We start from the raw sequence: 18,781 nt of genomic DNA on the forward strand, positions 1-18,781 counted from the left end.
GAGTTCGCGTTTTTTTTTTCGTATTTTTTTTTTGCTTTCATAAACAGTCACACTTTATTATGGATTCGGATATTGCTGTGTAAAATAAATACAATTTTCTGACTTAAGATTATATAAAAAATGCCAAAATTCTTAGGGAACACAAAAATCGTTTGGTTTTCTACTGGGGACCTTCAACTGATTTTAAATTTCTGCTTAATGGAGACATTTTGTATGGGATTTAACGTTAATGCGGGCCTGTTCTTAGATACTAAATTTATATATGTAAGTATGTGTCTGGGAAATCTATGCCACTAACTACGTGCTATTTTATCATACTGATTTTAGTTTTTTTTTTTTTACGTTTAAATTCTCAAACAGCGGCTGCTCAATTTTGAATCGCATTGGCCAAATATACAAATTGTACTCCTTCCTGTCTTCTGTCTTAGGGATAACACATTCAGTTTTTTTTCGGGTTTATCTTGCTTAATAATTATTTACAGATTATACTTGGATTTATCACATTTGAAATGTGTGAAATTAATTTTAAACTGGGTTTCATCTTGGGGTTTTTGCTTAAATTTAGACCAATTTTATATACAGACGAGCATATAAAAAATGTTTTTAAAATTAAATTACAAGTATCTTAGTGAAACTCCTGTTAAAGTTGTTAATTGTGAAAATGGCAGTATGATCGTAGAGTGTGTGGTGTGGTGTGGTGTGGTGTGTGTGGGGGAGAGTCCAACGGATGATGATGAAGAGCTGTCGCAACTTACCGAATGATTAATGCACTTAATTGCGAACTCAAATCCTAATTACTGCACTTCAATTTGACCCCAAAAACAATGCTGTCGCACTGTCATTAATTATACGCCCCGTCTGCAGTGCCACCGTGCAACTGTTCAGCTGTGCGGATGCTCGGATGTTCGGATGCGGCTTACGTCGGTGTCGTGCTTATTGTTTGCTTGGCAAACTTGCCCGCGGATGCTACTGATGCCCCCGATGCTGCGGTCGAGACGGAGGCGGCCGTGGCTAAGCCCCTGGGTCAGTTAACGCTGACCAGCGGCTCCAGAGTGCTGCTTAAATGGACCAGCTGCTGCTGCACCTCACGTAGGCTGGCCAGGCTCCCTTCCAGCTGATGGTGGTGTTGGAGCTGTGGAGGCGGCGGCGGCGGAGGCAGTACCACAACCACAGCCTCGGCTGGAGTGGGCATGGATGTTGGCATTGGGGAGGGTGCACCCGGTGGAATGACAGTTGCTGCAGCTGCCACAGCGGCCATGGTGGTGGCTGTTCCAGCGGGTCCGCTGCCCGGTGAATGGGACACACTGTACATCAGACTGCCCATGCTCGGGTGGTGCTGATACGCGGCTGGTGGTGGAGGCGCCGGTGGCAGCATCAGTTCGTCGATGGTACAGACGCGATCATCAATGGGAAAAGTAAAGTTGATTTCCTTGCCCTTGTCTTCGCCGGAGCCTGAGGCAGCTACATGGGCTGGCGTGCTGCCATTGCCAGGACTTGGACTCACTCCATGTCCATTGGTTTTTGCTAATGGTCCAGATACTGTTCCTCCTCCTCCTGGTGCTGCTGCTGCTACTGCTGTTGCTGCTGTTCCAGTGGCTGGGGATGGGGATGTGGCCAGGGTCAGTGTGGTTGTTGTTGTGGGTGAACTGCCATTGCCCAGCGTTGTAATTGTGGTCGCCTCCAAATTCTTTTCCAAGCACTTGCTCTCGCCTGAGGAGTATACAAAAGGGAAAAAGGAAATGCGAAAAAACAAATGAGTATCAGCGATAGCAGTAGTCACTGAATAATGCAGAATGTCTTTGTTTTGGAGCATAGGCCGCCCCAAGGCACAGTTTTTTACTCTTTATGCTGAAATTTCCGAGCTCTCCGGCGCTGGCATATTTATGGGTGAGTTTCAACGGAGATACGTTCTCAATTGCACTTTCATAACTAGCTAACAAAGACCTTAGCTTTAGTCTGTGGAAGTATCTGCTGGCGGGTTTTTAATCGAGAAAGTAAAGTTCCGAGAGAGAGGAGAGTGAGAAGTTTCCGTATCACTGCCTAATTCACAGTTTACTCTCATGGTACATATCATAGAGAAATATCTCAATTGACATTGGACAGCCTTAAGAAAGAGTCTTGACTCTAAAAACACAATTGTGTAGACTTTATTTGACTATTTTTTGTTTTGCATTGAGAGTTCTCAATCTAACTGGCTAAAGCCACAGCTCTTACCCACATTTACTTAGCTTTAAAAGGAGTATCCTTCCGCTGGTATCCATGGGATAAAGTCACAGTTTCACCCACTTTTTGCTCAGCTCTAGGAACAACAACCCTGTGGGTGGTTGGGTTCGAGCGTATTTTTTTCCTTCTGTCAGCTGAAAAAATTTTCGTATTCTTTTTTGTCCGTTTTCTCACTGGCTCTCGCCGGGCAGAGTTCGTTTATCGTGGGAATCGAATTTTTGTGTGTGGCAAAAAGTTTCTGTTTGGAGAGGCGACAGCCTCTAAGGCCATTTTATTGTTTGTGCAGAAATGCTACAATTGCGTAAATTCAGAAGTTTGCTTTTGTTTTTTCTGGACTCCCTCTCTAGCGTTTACCCAGGAGTACGCTCTGCTGAATGGCAGAGCCCCTGGGCCAGTTTCAGGTGAGCTTCCCACCTGGGGGTCCTGGTTGGTCAGTGTGAAATTTATTTATTCCTCAATTAGGTCGCGCAGGGAGTGGGTAAGGGTTCGGGTACTGGCTCTAAGGACTCAGCATAATGAAGCACGTTCTTGTAATTAATTAAGTGCGGCGACTTTTTCCTTTTTTAATTTGGTGAATCATGCGCGTGCAAGTAGCTGCCTGCAAGGGCACATAAATTGCCGGATGTCTTTGGCCAGTTTTTATTTCGACGCCTCGCCTGGACCTGCACCTAGACCTGGCAAATTGCCCGTTACTTTCACCCCTCTTCAGTTGTAATTAAAACGGAATGGAAGCTGCTAATCTCAGTCTATGTCTATGTCTACTTACTGCCATTCAGATGATCCTCCCTGGTGTAGTAGCGGGCTCGATTCTTGGAGAAGCAGGCCACCAGCGACAGTATAATGACGGCAATTAGCACAAAGATGATGCCACCCAAAATGGCCAGAGTATTGAGGCCGCCTGGTTTGAAAAAACGATAAAGATTAAAGAGAAATTCAGGTGCTGGCACGTATTTTAATTGCAAGTGTCCTTGCCACTGATCCCCAGTCACCCCATTAACTATTTCTATATTATTTTGGGTATCTCTTCCCTGTGGCTTACCGTGCTCAAGAAAATTATACGAAGTGCTGGCCGCATTCTGTTCCTCATCGCTGATGTAATCCAGGCACGTGTGCAGCCCGCCAATGTCCAAATTATTTATTTCAGCGCCTCGCAAACTTTTGGGCAGGAAGCAAATTGGATATGTGTCCCATTTCCACTGCAGCTACACGGAAAAGTAAGGAAAAACAGAGAACCGAAAACACAGTCAGAGTCAGCTTTGGTTCTTGTAATAAAGCTTCTGTTACACGATGCGTTTTCTACCGATGCAGCTTAACTGTCAGTATATTTTGGCAGTCGCATTCACAGATAAATCCAATAGGATTGGGTTTCTGTTGCTCAAGGGAAAGTCGCTTGGTTTAAAGTACATAAAAATGGGATGTGTTTTACTAACGGAACCTTCGGTGGAAAACGTATCGGGTAGCACACGCCTTATGGTGGCACGAAGCACTGCAAGGCATCATCAATCAGCGTCGGCTTTGAAAACTAATTGAAATTTTCAGTGAAACGGACTTCTGCACGCCTCTCGATGCAGCAGTCGGCGTTTATTTTATTTCCATTTTGAATTTCACTTACTTGCCGAACGACATTTATTAATTTTCCCATGTGACATTCATCGCATATCAAAGGATTGTTGTCGAGTCGCACATTGCGTATGCCTTGAATCCGTAGCGCAGTGTCCTCATTTATGCCGTATAATTGATTTCGGGATAAATCCAAATACTGTGGAAGATACGGATACGGATAAGGGTATGGAAAATGGCCACAAAAGTTCAATTAAAAGTGCATTACAAGAAGGCAAGCAGAGAGACAAAGAGAGATATACAGACAGTTGGTTGCAAAAGTAGAGTTTAATCTTTATGGTAAGAGCCAGCTTCTGAAATGACAATTAGCTATGGAGCTGGATACAGACGGACGGAAACACAGGAGTCCTTGGAATTGGGCAAAAACAATTTGGGTATTTTTGTAGGGGCACAAAATTTGCCGAAGTGAAGTGTATACACAATTAAATTCAATTAAAATGAAAGGCTTAATGGCTATAAAATGATTGTTGTTGCAGGACAATAAATTTGCCATAGTCCACGGCAACAATAACAGAAAATTCAATGGTGGCAGAGACCCCACGCCACCTCCAGCGCTGAAACGAAAACAATCCACAAGATGAGTGCTTCTTGCAACAGTGAGATAGAGGAGCCAGTGAGAGGCAGCCGGAGTGACGTGGGGCACGTGCAAGGACATCACATCCGACTGACGGAGGGATGGTCGTATCTCTGCAACGAAATAAAGCCACGGGTTTGGCTTGTTGTCAGAAATGTATAAACAGAAATGGCAAACGCTAACGAAAACTGCAAATAGTAATGGCTGAAGGGTCCCGTGCTATCCTGCTGTCACAATGCTTTACATTGGCTATGGCAAGCGGTGAAATATTCTACAAATTGGCCAGAAATAACAATAGATCTTTGTGTAGAGAGAGAGAGGAGATGTTGGTGTGTGCACCAGGACTTACCTCCAGGTCTCGACAAGGATCGATGACTTGCAGTGCCATGTTGTCCAAAGAATTTCCAGAGATATTCAGATAGCGCAGCTGCCTGAAGGGCGTAAGAAGGCCAACAGGCAATGCACCCATATCCGCAATGGCCAAATGTGTAAGTTGGGGAATGAGCTGGAAAGAAGAGCACATTTAAGAGAGGGAAAAATTTGCGAAGCTATTTGGGAACCCACTTCAAAAGTATCGCGCATTTCCATTAGATCCATCAGAACATTTCCACTAATATTCAGCGTCAATAGATTGCTCAGACCCCTCACAGATTGCGGCTCCAGACGCACCAATTTGTTGTAGGATAAGTCCAGAAATGTTAAATTGGTCAGCTGCAAAAACGAATCATTGGGCACTTTGGCCAAGCGATTGTACGATAAATCTAAAAAGGGTTCGCAAAAGAACATAGAAAAAAGGGGCAAAGGAAAATTGCGGTCAATTGAGAGTTTTTAAGAGTGTATGTATAATTTCTATGGCTTACCCAAATGATTAAGACTTTTCTGCATGCGAAAGAGTTGGTCCACGACCACAGACAATTGATTGCCGTCGAGCAGAACTTTGTTGAGACGTTTCACATCTCGGAATTCATCCTTCTCGAGGAACTTGAACTGCAAGCAAAAAATAAAAATAATTGGAAAAAATACTTGGGTGAAGGCGAGACTCTTAAGCTGGCGACAAACCTCGTTGCGTCCCAAATCCAATTCGCTTAAAAGCGGCAATAAATTGTACAGCTGTGGATTGATTTTTTTCAACTGACAATTTCGGCATTTGAGTACTTTCAGATCCTGTAGAGGAGATACAGAATACAATGAGAAGGACGGAATGGTGTTGCTGCTGTATGAAAACACTCACCGACACATCGCGGAATACATCCGGCTGTAAATCCTGGAGCGGATTTCCGCTCAGGTCCAGGTACTTGAGTCTGCTCAGCATGAAGAAATTGCGCTGCACGAGCTCCACGATTGAGTTATCGGCCAAATTAAGACGGCGCAGATCCTGGGCGAAAAGCAAAGCAAAGCAAAGAGTTTGGCAAATTCATAAAGTTTATTATGGCACGCACTAAATTAATAATACTTTATGATCAAGTACAGGACTGTAGCTAATAATTCATAAATCAGGCAAACATTCCCCGGTCAGGGTCTCCGTGCGGGCTCCGGAAACTGCCAAAAAAGTTGAAACTGCAGCAGCAGCAACAGCAACAACAACAACAGCAGTAGGAGGACAGAGGATGGCGGGTGGAGGATGTAGTAGGAGGAGCAGGAAGTCGCTAGAGTGCAGTGGAAAACAAAATCGAAAGCAAATTGAAGACAACGAAACTAACTTTTGGTGCACTGGCACTTCCGCTGGATGCTGGGGCCGCAAGGAGAACTTAAATTCAAGCACGTAAGAACTGTTCATTTTTTTGCACCAAAAAGTAGGTAACCCATTTCGGTTTGCTATTAAAAATTCCATAAAATTTATTACAAGGCTGCCAGAAATGGAAAAGTGAAGCACAAAATGTACTCGTGCAAAAATTGCAATCATCTTTGAGATTAAACTTGGTCCTAAGACTGCAAGTTGCTTTTTCTGGGATAACATGGAATGGACAAATATGTAGCCAGAATTCAAGTGCAAGGAAAAAGCTGTAAGGGGACTATTCGACTATACTCAGACATCGTCTCGATCGGATAATATTTGCATACAGAATAGATGCAAGGTAAGGAGCTAATATACTCCACATATACTTCACAATGATCTTCACTCTGAAGCACTACAGAGTTCTACTCTGTTCATTCCAGATAGCTTTAAGCACTCAGGACGGCCAATTTTAAATGCTGATTATACCAGGCGACAAACTCATCCAGTAGACCCATAATTAAGTTGAAAACAAACAAACAAAAAGCTATCGGTCATGTCATCCATACATTTTCCCCTCCCTTGTACTCACCGTCAAATGACGAAACGTTGAACTGGCCATGCGTAAAATTTTATTCTTCGATAAATCCAATTCAATGAGATTATCCTGGCCCCGAAAGTTGTTCTCCGTGATGTTGGTAATATTGTTCTTGGACAGATCTGCACGTGACAGCGAATGATGATGATGGTAATTGTTGTTTTTATTCGTTCGTAGGGGCGCACGGCAATATAACAATATTCCACATGAAAAATATGCAAAAAAAAATTTTTTAAAATATGTAAATTATGTAACAGAAACCATATTCCACAAATATTTATGTCTACGTGTGTGCAGACAGAGATTAAAGACTAAAGCTGGAACCGCCAAAAGTATTTCCGCTCGCTAATGCCGCACATAAAACACATTGTACATACGCCCCATTGTCTAGGCAACATGGCCATGACTGTCTCAAAGGGAAAGAGCTGGCTGCCACGCCTCGCCTAAACATTTGGCAAAATTAATTTAAATATAAATAGGGGAAAGCGGAGAGCCAAAGCAAAAGCGAAAGGAAAAAGAATATGCCAATTGTCTTGCTGCTTTTAGCTTGCTTCCAAAAAAAAAAAAACACACAAGTCCCAACTGCAGTTGAAATTTGCTTTTTGTGGCATGTGTAACTTCTGACAAGCGAATGAAACGCCAATGCGAACAGGGAAAAAAATAAGATCAGAGCATGTAAATAATTGGGGACCGGGTATCTGTTTCTGGCCCGAATGGAGAGGGGCCAACTGCCACTGGAACGGAACTGGAGTTGTAAACCGTCCGCGGGGGGCCCGCACATAAAGCACAAATAAACAAGTTTAAAGCCCCGACCGATATCGGGCCAATGCTTTCGTTGGCTTTACACTTGATTTTTTTTTTATTTTTGCTCCCTTCGTTCGTTTGCCCAATCTTATTTTATTTTTGGGGCGCTTTTTGCTGTTTGGCGCATCAATTTCAATTTTATTGACAAGACAACAACGTTCTGGTTGTCAAATGGAGAAGTTTGGATGCCCTTACGGAATGGGAATTGATTGTAAGTAAAGTTGACTTATAAAAATTTCAAGAAAACTATAAAATAAATTGTTTATACATATTTTTCAACATTTGTGGGTTTAATTGATTGCCATCTGGTTATATTACTGATAATAATTAGTAATCTTGCATAAAGTTGTTATAAAATTCCACAGACTCCTAAATAAGGTACAATTCAGCGCTATCCTGCAATGTCCTGGCCTGCCGCTGGTATGCTCATTTAACGTTTTCGCTCCTTTATTTGCGTTTGCGTTTGCGTTCACGTTTTACGAGGCTGCAGGACAACCGCATCCCGATCTCTGTTCTGGATGGCTGGCCTGCCCTCGCCTTTTGATTGTTACCATATTATTTGCATATCAGTGGGTTGGGTTTTAACTACGCGCAGCTGCTTAAATTGAAATCGCTGCCGCCTTTTGATTTATGTTTATTAAGGCGCTTTTAAGAGCTCAGCATCGTAAAGCGATTGATTACTCACCTAATATCCGCAGATATTTGAGGCCCCAGAACGACTCGGCCCCAATGGCCGGTAGATTGGAGTCCGTGATGCGCAGGATCTCCAGCTTCATGAACTGACGCAAAGCGGGTCCAATCGTAATAGAGTTCCTCGGCCCTCGTATGATAATGACTTTCACGTCAATGTCCAGCTCATTGGAGGACAGCAGAGAGTTGAGGCCACCTGTAAAACAGAATAGCATTAAAAGTTAGTGGTGGTCGAGGTCGAGTGGTTTGGACAATGATACTTGAACTAATTCCATTGTGCCCACGGCTATAAAATGGGGGACCTTCTACGTGGCTTGGCTACAATAGTGGCTCCTGACAATGCCAACAAGATCATTAATTGCATGTACTACCTATAGTCCAGCCACAGTTCTTTTGTATGAAAATCCCAACAATGTCGAGCATGCCCTGGCAGAATGTCAGCCAGCCAGCCAGCCAGCCAGCAACAGCCAGTCGGAATCTATTTACAATTTTCCGAGTATATACATACAACAAATACTCGTACTGCCAACTAAACGGATCCCAGTTACCATTAGCGATTCCTACTGGCCTGCTCTGGTCCTGGTCGTGGTCGTAGTCCTCTCCCCCCCAAACATTTGTATGCAGCACAATTTTTTAGTTTTCGCTTACTTTCCATTGTGTGCCACAGAATAGTGCTTCAGATCTGGGCTTTATGCATTTTCCATGGATGAATGTATGGCTGTGTGTACCTACATATATATTTATATATATATGTATGCATATGTATGTGTACGTCTAAGGGTGAAGTTGCATTATAATGCGCTCATTGTACTGTACTTGTTGTTGGATCTGTTTTATAATGGCGGAGCACGCAGCGGGAATTTTCATAAAAATGCAAAAACATTAACGCTGATTGTAACATATTTTAACGCGCTCTCAGTTTTATTTCATTTTTCGCGTTGTATTACTATTTTTATTTATATTTTTTTTTTGGTAAGTTTTTTGTTATAGTACAATATTGGGTTGCTCATTAGTCTAGTATAGCTATAGAAAAACTTAGTTTTAAAACTCTTTTGCATTTTGAATTTATTATTTTACACATCTTTAATACAAAAACCAATGTAAAAAACTACGGAAATAAAATTAAAACGAAGTAAGATATTCCCCATTCAAAGCGACTCAAGGACTTACAATATGTGTGCTAACCAAACAAGCGTTAAATTGAAATTATAGATTTTCGTAGATGGTATTTTTCTGAATGTGTGTTTGCCAAAGGAAGAGGGGAGCCAAAGCATAGAAGATGGCCAGTAGGAGGGGAAAAAATACGAACACTTTGGCTGGAAACTCGCACCAGCCACAGCGACGACGGCAAATGACAGTTGAACAAATTGAAATTGTCAGACATTTAAGGAAATGAATGGGTTAGCTTTAAAAGTAATGTCCTGGACATCGGCGGGAGTGTCGGCGGGAGTGGCGCTCTAGGAGTTGCGTGTGTGCACAGCATTTACACAAATCGAAGTGGATGTGTAATTATGATGGTACCCAACTGGGACACACTCTGCAAAGCCAGACTGTAGCCGACGTTGCTTTGGCTCACCTCATTCTTTGTGCATAATTTGCAAGCATTTCCCCTTATCGGTTCTGGGTTCTGCGTTCTGGGTTTTGCATTTATTGCGCCACTTACCTTTTGTGCAGATGGCCTGATAACGATCCAAGTCATCCATGCTGCATTGGCATTCAACGGGGCACTTCCTTCTCGTATTGCTGAACATGGCCGGCATTATGCACAGGCTGAACAGCAGCCACTTCAAAAGCATCTGCAGGAGACACGCCATCGAGAAAGAGGGAAAGAGAAAAGTGGAGATGGAGATGGTTTGAGAAAAAAAACTGAAAAAGTTATTTCATTTCTGTGGTTAGTGAATGCAATTAGTGGCGTTTGCCTTTTGTGGCAGCCTTTCTAGCCCATACCCATAGCCTATACCTATACCTATGCAATGAATATTTTAAGCTGCCCTGATGGGGCAAGAGTTGCCATTCCTGAAACTTTAACGAAGCGTTCACAAATCGAACCCATTTTAATTGCTTTGCCAGGTGATTGAAAGTCTCGCAGAACTAATTTAACTTTTCACCTCTTTCGTTCTTGCTTCCAATTACGGCAAGTGGTAATCTTGTTACAATTAAATATATAAGCGTATATGTATGTATGTACATATGTACATTTTAGATAGCTCTGAAATCTCTTTGAACTACGTACTGTGATAAATCCTTTGAAAAACGTAGCTCTATTTATTAAGATAAAGGACACCTCTCCCAGAAAAAAATGTGGTAAAAAATTGAGAGATTTATGTGAAGGCTGCGCATTTCTGAATCCGTTGGAACAGCAAATCAACATAAATATTTATATATATATATAAATACATATATGTATGTAGGTGTGTTTGTGCGTACTCCGCTTTCACCTCACACCAATCCAAAAGAGCCATTCAAATTGAAATCAACGTGGTGTGTCACATGTTGACATGGTCTCAGCTGCTTTTGTTGCTGTAGTTCTTCTTCCATTATATTTTTTTTTTTGGTTTCTATTTGAAAACAGTAAGTTCTGTGGTTTTGTTACATAGTTTCGCTTTGTTTGCATGTGTGCATTGCGTATACGCCATGTTGACCTCGGTGATTTGTGGTCGGTGCTCGGCACTAGGACACTTGTGCGCACCGCGGCCAACGATAAACTGTGGCGCTGGTCGGGTCTGGTTGGGTCCTGTGGTCCTGATGCAGTCCAACGTGCTGCATAAATTAGCCGCAGCACATTGTGGTTTAGAAAACAGCAAAGGCGAGAGAGCAAGAGGGCGAGATGAAAAAAAAAACACCAACAAAAAATCCAAAATTATAAAAGAAAGCCACGTAACTGGCACCAGAGTTAACCAGTTTTCAATTTGCCTAAAAGCCACGACCTGCGAGTGCATTCGAAAATTAAATTTCGGCAAGAATATTCTCAGGCTTGGAGCCGTTGGATTTCTTGCAGACGTTTCTCGGTTACATGCGAAAGCCGCAGGATTTATGTGCAGCATATTTTTCATCTCACATATTTGGGCATAACGCAGGAACAACCCGGGGCCCGAAGGGAAACAAGAGTGCCCGGAAGAAAAAGAGTTGTCTGGCTGGCAGCAACTGTCAAGTTGCCGGCTCATCGTCGGCACCTTATGCATTGTGCTTCCCCGGATTTGTTGTCAGGATATTGCCGTTGGGCGCAGTTGAGTAATATTTCTGCAAAGTTGCTGCGGTAAAAGTGAAAAATTGCGACAGCCGCTGCCGCTTGGAGGACAGTTTTCCTTCCACTCAAAGCGGCTTCCGGGTGAAAAAGTTCCTGCTGCACATTTCCAACTCTTTATTCTCTCACACTCACACTCAATTTAACATGGCACATAACTCAGAAGAAACTTCCAAAAAGTGCATTTAAAAAGGGAAACTAAGAGCAAATGTGAAAAAATATAAAAAAAGAGTTATTTAAGAATATGCATAAATGTACATGCGGAAAAAGGCTTAACTTGTGATTTGTTATCATCCTTTAAACCAATACTACAAACTACCAATACTCAAACCTCTATCAAATCTGAGCAATTTAGTCTGCCAAAGATGGATAGCCCAGAAATCAGCATCTGTCAGAGTCGTTAGCCAAAGACCAAGAGAGCACTCTACCAACAGCACTCTCCTCCGGCCACCAGCTGCCGTCCTACACGCTCCATTTGGACTTTGGTAAACTTTTGCCGGGCCTGCACATGGCGCACGCGAAGCTACTGAAAGTTCTGGCGGTGGGAGCGAGAAGAGCGGAACCAACATAGGGATCTAAAGTAGTTGTTGATATCAGCTTTCAGCGTATGCCATGCCATGCCATGCCATGCCTTTCCCTATTTAAACATTGGCAAATTTGTTTGGCCCGTTGCCCACTCCGAAGATAAACAGAACAGAACAGAACAGAGAAGAACAGAACAGCAGCGGAAGCAATCCGAGAAAAGATACCGAGTAGAATGAGTACAAAATTACTCATACGCCTCCTGGGACACTCAACGGATGTGGCATTTAATACGTTCGCTACTTTTGTAATTGAATATGATAAATCAAACGAAAGTTGCTCAGAACCAAGACCCCCCATTGCCACTCATCCTCATCCTTTGGCCTAAGCCAAAGCGGAAGTGGTTGGAAGCCCTGACTACTCCGTCTCCAGTTACACTCACGCCTAAACTCTGATTTGTTGCGGTATTCATTTGCTGGTCACTCCGAATTGTGTTAAATTTAATGCCTTTTCTCTGGAAACAATGGACGCGAGTCTCGATTCAAAACCAAATAAATCTCAATATTTGCCAAGGGAGCAGCAAAATCAAATTACGTTAAATTCCTGCCAAAAGGCTAAGCCCCCCGAAAAGAATAAAACAAAACTGAATAAAACGGAGTGGGCGCAACATCTGGCATAATATTATGAATTATGCTGGTTGGTGGCGGTGTGGGCGTGGTCGATTTGCGCCTTTCGACGCTGACCGACGTGGGGCAGCATTAAAATTCATGAACACATTTATTGCCAATTACTGCAAGGCCCGGGGCACGTTTTATATGTACCACACGTATGTATACACAAACACACATACATATATACTGTATATATAGCTGGCAATGAACGGCAAGAATCGCAGGTCATATACATACAATTTATTGGCCAACCGAATTTTTGCCCCGAAAATGTTCGTAACAAAAAAATATTTCGGACGGCATGCCATATTTTTATTTTTTTTTGGTTCGCACAAATTGATAAATTAGATTTACGCTCGAGAAGTTATATTACAATATAATACATGCGTTTTTTTTTCTGACTGCAGATTTGTTTTTTTTTGTTATTTTATTTTGCTGTCGGTCGGTGTTTAATGTGCCACCAAATTATTTTAAAGCCTGCGAATATTTCATGTAACAATTTTTTGATATTTTTACCAGAGGGTTAACCGATGGTATATTTTTTGACCAGAGGGTTTATTTATGGTTCTCAGGCGTGTCGGATAGTGTTTCGATATACATAGCTGTCAAATTATGGCATTCATCAGACAGGGCCATGTCTAGGTACTCACAAAGCCGACAACTGTTGAACTCACACCAAAAGTTGTGTAAAAGTTTAATATTAAGGCAATTTATCAAAACAGATTGGCTCGTATATATTTTCGAAGAAAATAATGCATGAATAGTAAAACAAAATAAACGTTAACGGAAAAGAAAGGGTAAAAAGAGCCAAAGACATTCCCCCCTCAATATATGTATGTATTTCTCTTGAATATTCAGCACTTAATAATCATAAACCATTTGCTTCCTCTGTTTTTGCTTTTCCTCTTGTCCTAAATTAAGCAATTTGGAATCCTTACATGCCGCTCAGCTCTGGACAAACATTTTTATCAATTTCCAGTGAGGCAAAAATGCAAGTCCTGAGGCTATCTGTAAGCTGCTCGGATTGAGGAAAGTGGCGGCGACGCGTGGTTATGCCTGGCTATGGAAGGAATCGGAGTCGGGAAGATGTAAACAATGCAGCATGGTCACGAAACTGCTCCTTGGGCCTCGAACACCCAAGGCATAAAAAAGACTTGAGCGATTAGTTGCAGAACGTGCAGTGCATGCGATTGGGAGAAGCAACGATGAACAGGGATCAGAAGCAGGCAGAGCAAAAATGGTCCGCTATCAAGAGGAGGCCATACAGAAATAGCCTGGGATCAGGCGCAGGTCGAGTCCGAAAATGCCACGTGCTGGCCATTGCATGGCAGTTCCCCATAAGGCTAAGCTCCAGCAAGCCACAACTTACAGGGCACCAAAGAGCTTTAAGCCACGATGACTTTCCTTGGGGGAGGATTTACATGAGAAAACAAAATTGTCGTTTATAAATACATCTGTATCCCCCGCACACGTGTCCAATTGCTGTTGCTGTAATTGTTGTCTACAAACAACTGGCACGTCCTTCTATTTTTCTTGACTTATTTTCACACTCAAATGTGAGAATTTTCATGTAATTTTGCTCGTGTTGGACAAGGGGAAATTTATATAAAATTGCCAGTATAACCTCTGGCTGAGTGTGGGTGTGGTGTGTGCAATCAGCTGCAGATTTTGTCGCTTGTTTTTTGGGTCATTTGGTCAATGCGATTAGTTTTGGCCACACCCACAAAGCCCACAGAGGGCTTGTCTCTCCTCCTGTGTATGCGTGCGTGTGTGTTTGTGTGTGTGTGTGTGCTCGTCCCAGGCGGAAGTGTGGCGAAGCGGAAGAAGGAGCAGAAACAGTAGCTGAGGCTGAGGGGAGGACATTAAGCTGACATTGGCCAATTAGGCACGGCAAATGAGCAGCAATCTTTTGAGGCAATGATGCCCAAAACAGGGATTAGTGTCTCACACATACACATACACCTAGACCACTATCAACATGGGGAGAGGTCCCTCTGTTTCCGAAGGCAGTATTGATTCCAATTTATTCGTGGACTTACCTTTCACCAGCCTCCAAAACTGTGCGTGTGGCCAGCTACTATACAGACAGCAAAAAAAAAAACGCCAGATTCCAAGAACCCTTCACTTCAACTTCCACTCTTGAGTCTTGAGTTTCAGTTGCCCCCCAACCCAACTGGCAACCAGATATTAACTTTCAACTGACCGCCGTCCCAGAAACGACATCGTCATCGCCTTGGTCGCGGTTTTCTTTGGCTGTCAGGCCAGAGACAGCACCTGTCCGGCTTTGGGTTCGTCGCAAAATACCTGTGTCTGGTCATGGTCACAGTTACAGCTCCTTTTGTCTGCCTTTTGATTGCATTTTTAACGCTTCACGCCCGCTTGGTCCGAGCAGCCCGAGTGGCCATTGTCTTTGGATCCGTCTCTCTCTTTTTTTAGTATCTTCTTAATTGAATTGCAAATGCCAAAGAAATGAAGAAATACTAACGAAAGGAGGTGGATTAAGCTGGAGATCCAAGCTTAAGGAAACTAACAGGACGATGATCGAGTTAAAGTACTCTTTTACAGGCTTAACTTTCAATTATTCTCGACCACCACCACCTGGCCATGTCTGGCCGAACAATTTCCATTCACATTTCAGTGATTTATTTTAATACACTTTGTGTGTGAGGGCTTTAATTTTAAATGCAGTTTAATGCCACTCGATCTGACAGCGGACACAATGCGGAATTTATTTTTATTGGATTGCATTAACCAGGTAATTTCGAAAATGGACTTAAACCTTACGTTGCTTGGCTTCCCATCGAAGACAGAGAGTCCGAGTTTAAAGTGTACTCAGGGATTATCTGACGACAGCAGATTTTTGTCCGAACCATTTTCTGACCAAAATCCGGAAAACTTTCCCAATACAACAATTTCCAGTAGAAGCTAAACACTGTCGGGAAAAACTCTTTACAAAACTTTTAGATTTTTCAGTCAGACAAAGTCCGGCTTGGCAAGGGTTAAAGGCGGCAATTTGTCGATTACAAAGAATCTCCCCCATATAGTTTTCCCTTTTTGATTTCCTATTGGTTTTTACTTTTATTTTCGCTTTGATTTTGTTCAAACTCTGTTTGAGTTTTGTTGGCGTAAACTTTGCGCTGGCTTTAAATTTACAAAGGCAAATTTTTCAATTAAGCTGCTCCCCCGAGTGTCTCAAAGTGCACTTGAGACTGTCTGGTCTGCCCGACGAGCGGGGCATTGTGGAAGATGTTTCCATTTAAATTTATCATTTTTTAATGAGACTCTTAATTACAGACTGATGGACAGCGAGGAGGGACACAGAGATACAGAAATTCTCCCAGCCAAACAGCATGTTACAAATAATGCTACAACGCTAATTGTTTCCGCTTGTTCATTTGGCCAACACACACACACAGAAGGAGGGGCCACAAAAATGCCACATTGTTGCTGCCACTTCTGGCATCATCTCAAGGAGACACAAGGGCAAAAGCAGTGGCAGAGACAGAGACAGAGGCTGTGGCTATATAGCATTATATATTTTTGTGAAAGAAGGTGGTGTAGCCCAGTACCTTCCCTTGTAGCACGTGCGAAGCCTGGTCTGGTTGGTCGTCTATCTTTTCACCGCAAGTCTCCTCGAGCACCAGCACACATTTACCCTCTTGCACCCACAGACCAGCCTCTTCATTATATTCGTTTAATTTAACTTATTCGAGACGCCAAGTCATTCCAATTAAATCACAGACTTTAAGTTGACTCCATTGGGATTGTGCCTGAAGAGCTTTGAGGAGACATCTGAGCTTTCATCTGAATGGGAAAACAAAGAAGTAAGAATAGCCCTGACAACCGAAGATTTAAATACACTTTAGTAGATGTTATTACTATGGCAAGATATGTATGTTTATATGTGTTTTGTTTGACATATGAAGTGGAGCATAGCACAAGATTTCGTAAAACTTTGTTGTCAGAAATTCTCCTTTCACTGGATTGAAAAGATACCAGGGCGAACAATAATACCCTCCTTAAAGAGCATTATAAAATAAATATCCCTTTGTGGATGCATTGAGGACAACTGAAAGATGTGAACACGATATGGCGACAGTTGCTGAGAGTATCGATTGCAGAGCTCTCTCTCTCTCTCCGAATCCCAACAATTGAAGTTGAGACAACAGATCTGGCGAAATATTTTTGTGTCAAGGTCGGAATGAATCAAAACAGGATTTTTGTATTGGGTTGCTAATGGAATTGGCTTGTTTAAACTTCATCAAATCAGGGGCTATCATCAGGACACTCTTTTGGGCAATACTCCGAAACGAATTGAACTGTTCAATTCCATCGCCACACGTTTCAATATTTATTATTGCCTATTGATATTGAACAGGTCGAGTGCTATGAGGATGGAGGTCGGATGGCTGCTCGATGAAATTGAGAGGAGGGCAACCCTCGAATGCACTGCAAATACATTTCACACGAGAATTTTTCAGAGCGGGGGTCCCAGTGCCAATGGCAAACATATTATTGACATTTTATGGTTGGAAATTCATGAAAAAAAACAATCAAAAGGGTAAGAGGCATCCATCCACGCACGACTGCCAGGGTATAGGGTTGGATGTGGATGGGGATAGGGAGGATGGAGGTTTGAGGCTGAAGTTGACGATGGGCTTGGAACTGGAGTCTGTTTGTCAGGGCCCACAAGTCGATTAACAGTTTGATTGAGTTTTCCTACATATCAGATGCGGTATTTGCGGTTGATGTGTTTAAAAGTCAATACGTGGGGGACACACGCACATACTTGCAAAAGGAAAGAGAAGAGATCTTAATGGAAAAATGCCTCGTAAAAATGTTATGCGTCAAATATTTGAACGGCCAGAACGGCTCCACTCGTTTCAGATTCATGCAGTTGGAAATGTAATTAAAAAGCCTCCGAATTCAACGACAGGCTGTCGGTCAAAGCCAAATACGTCCCAGTGGCCTTCTGGCAGCTTTGTTATAAATATTAAACTATGACACAATGTTGCCAGCCACAAGCCTTGGCCTCTTTTCAACTCTTTGGCCCTGGGGCCACAGAAGGAGCAAATTATTGCTTAGCCTAACAGAATATTTACACAGTCGCTGTCATTGATAAATTAGCGATGCCATTCACAGGAGCTGGAAGAGCATAGAAGACATGGAACAATGTGTTCCTTTCGCAGCAGTTTGAGTAAAAAGTGTAATGGGGAAGACGTCGCTTCAGTGATGCTAATGAGCGGAAAAAGCTAGAGTGAGGTAACAAATTGATGAATGCAAATTTATGGCAAAATGCCATGAGCTCCACAAAAACTTTATTTAGTTTTTTGACCAAAATATCCATCATGGAAGTGCGAGGAAAATTGAATAAATTAATGAGCATTTTGACAGGCAAAAGGAGGGAAATGTCCAATTCAATTCAACCAAATTGTTGGGGATAATGGAACAGCAATGAAGCTGCGGTCCTATCATTCTCTGGCATTCCAAAAACCAGGGCCATTTATGGTTTGAGCTCTGCATAAATTATCGCAGCGCAAATGATTAATGGCACAAAATTGACGTTTCACTGTCTTTTTTCACTGACAGGCGATAATAAAACATTCAATGCGGGCCTAATTTCTGAAACTGTTCGATGAGTGCAAAATATGGAGCAATTAATTTCAATTTAAGTATTAGATATTTTCTGTTCAATTTATTGAATTGTAGCGAAAATCTGTAAGGATTTCCCCTCTTGCACCTCATGATTAGCTCATAGAAAGTAATCTTTTTGCCGCAGTGCTGCAAAAATTAATCAAGTCTAAGCTGCCATTTTGAATGTGGCCAGACATAATGCGGGCTTCGCTGGCATCGTATTAATTAAGATGGGTTTATGATTAAGCGGAGATGGTTCTTCCGCATTCACATACCCACCATACCCCTGGAACTTTGATAACTAATTTACAGACATTTATTAGTCGTTGTGCAGCTGGACAGATAAGCTGATGCTGAGGCTAAAGGCTGACGCGGCCTGGTAAATGGTAGATGGCAGTACGTTGCTCATACGCCATGTGGTGTCTGCGGTATGCCAATAATGCTGGTGTCTGCGTGCTTCTACGTTTTCCTATGAGTGAATGGGTTT

The 18,781-nt window shown here is 42.5% G+C and overlaps 1 protein-coding gene across 2 annotated transcripts in view; it reads right to left on the reverse strand.

The window, feature by feature from the left end:
* Positions 1-939: 939 nt before the first annotated feature.
* Positions 940-18,781, reverse strand: part of LOC111076860 (insulin-like growth factor-binding protein complex acid labile subunit) — a 50,724-nt gene continuing 32,882 nt past the window's right edge. The window contains exons 4-15 of one of the 2 annotated variants that reach the window (XM_022370890.2): positions 9,887-10,019; positions 8,219-8,419; positions 6,724-6,851; positions 5,649-5,792; positions 5,477-5,581; positions 5,278-5,404; positions 4,982-5,178; positions 4,767-4,922; positions 3,836-3,982; positions 3,263-3,425; positions 2,990-3,121; positions 940-1,710 (exon numbers count right to left, since the gene is read on the reverse strand). In XM_022370890.2, the coding sequence (XP_022226582.2) occupies positions 1,025-1,710; positions 2,990-3,121; positions 3,263-3,425; positions 3,836-3,982; positions 4,767-4,922; positions 4,982-5,178; positions 5,278-5,404; positions 5,477-5,581; positions 5,649-5,792; positions 6,724-6,851; positions 8,219-8,419; positions 9,887-10,019 (2,319 nt within the window). In that variant the 3' untranslated portion in view covers positions 940-1,024. Of the gene's footprint in view, positions 1,723-2,989; positions 3,122-3,262; positions 3,426-3,835; positions 3,983-4,766; positions 4,923-4,981; positions 5,179-5,277; positions 5,405-5,476; positions 5,582-5,648; positions 5,793-6,723; positions 6,852-8,218; positions 8,420-9,886; positions 10,020-18,781 lie in introns of both variants that reach the window. The other variant, XM_022370882.2, reaches the window with a different exon arrangement.

The sequence above is a fragment of the Drosophila obscura genome, unplaced genomic scaffold, assembly GCF_018151105.1.
Source record: "Drosophila obscura isolate BZ-5 IFL unplaced genomic scaffold, ASM1815110v1 contig_200, whole genome shotgun sequence".
In the NCBI taxonomy this organism is placed as follows: domain Eukaryota; kingdom Metazoa; phylum Arthropoda; class Insecta; order Diptera; family Drosophilidae; genus Drosophila; species Drosophila obscura.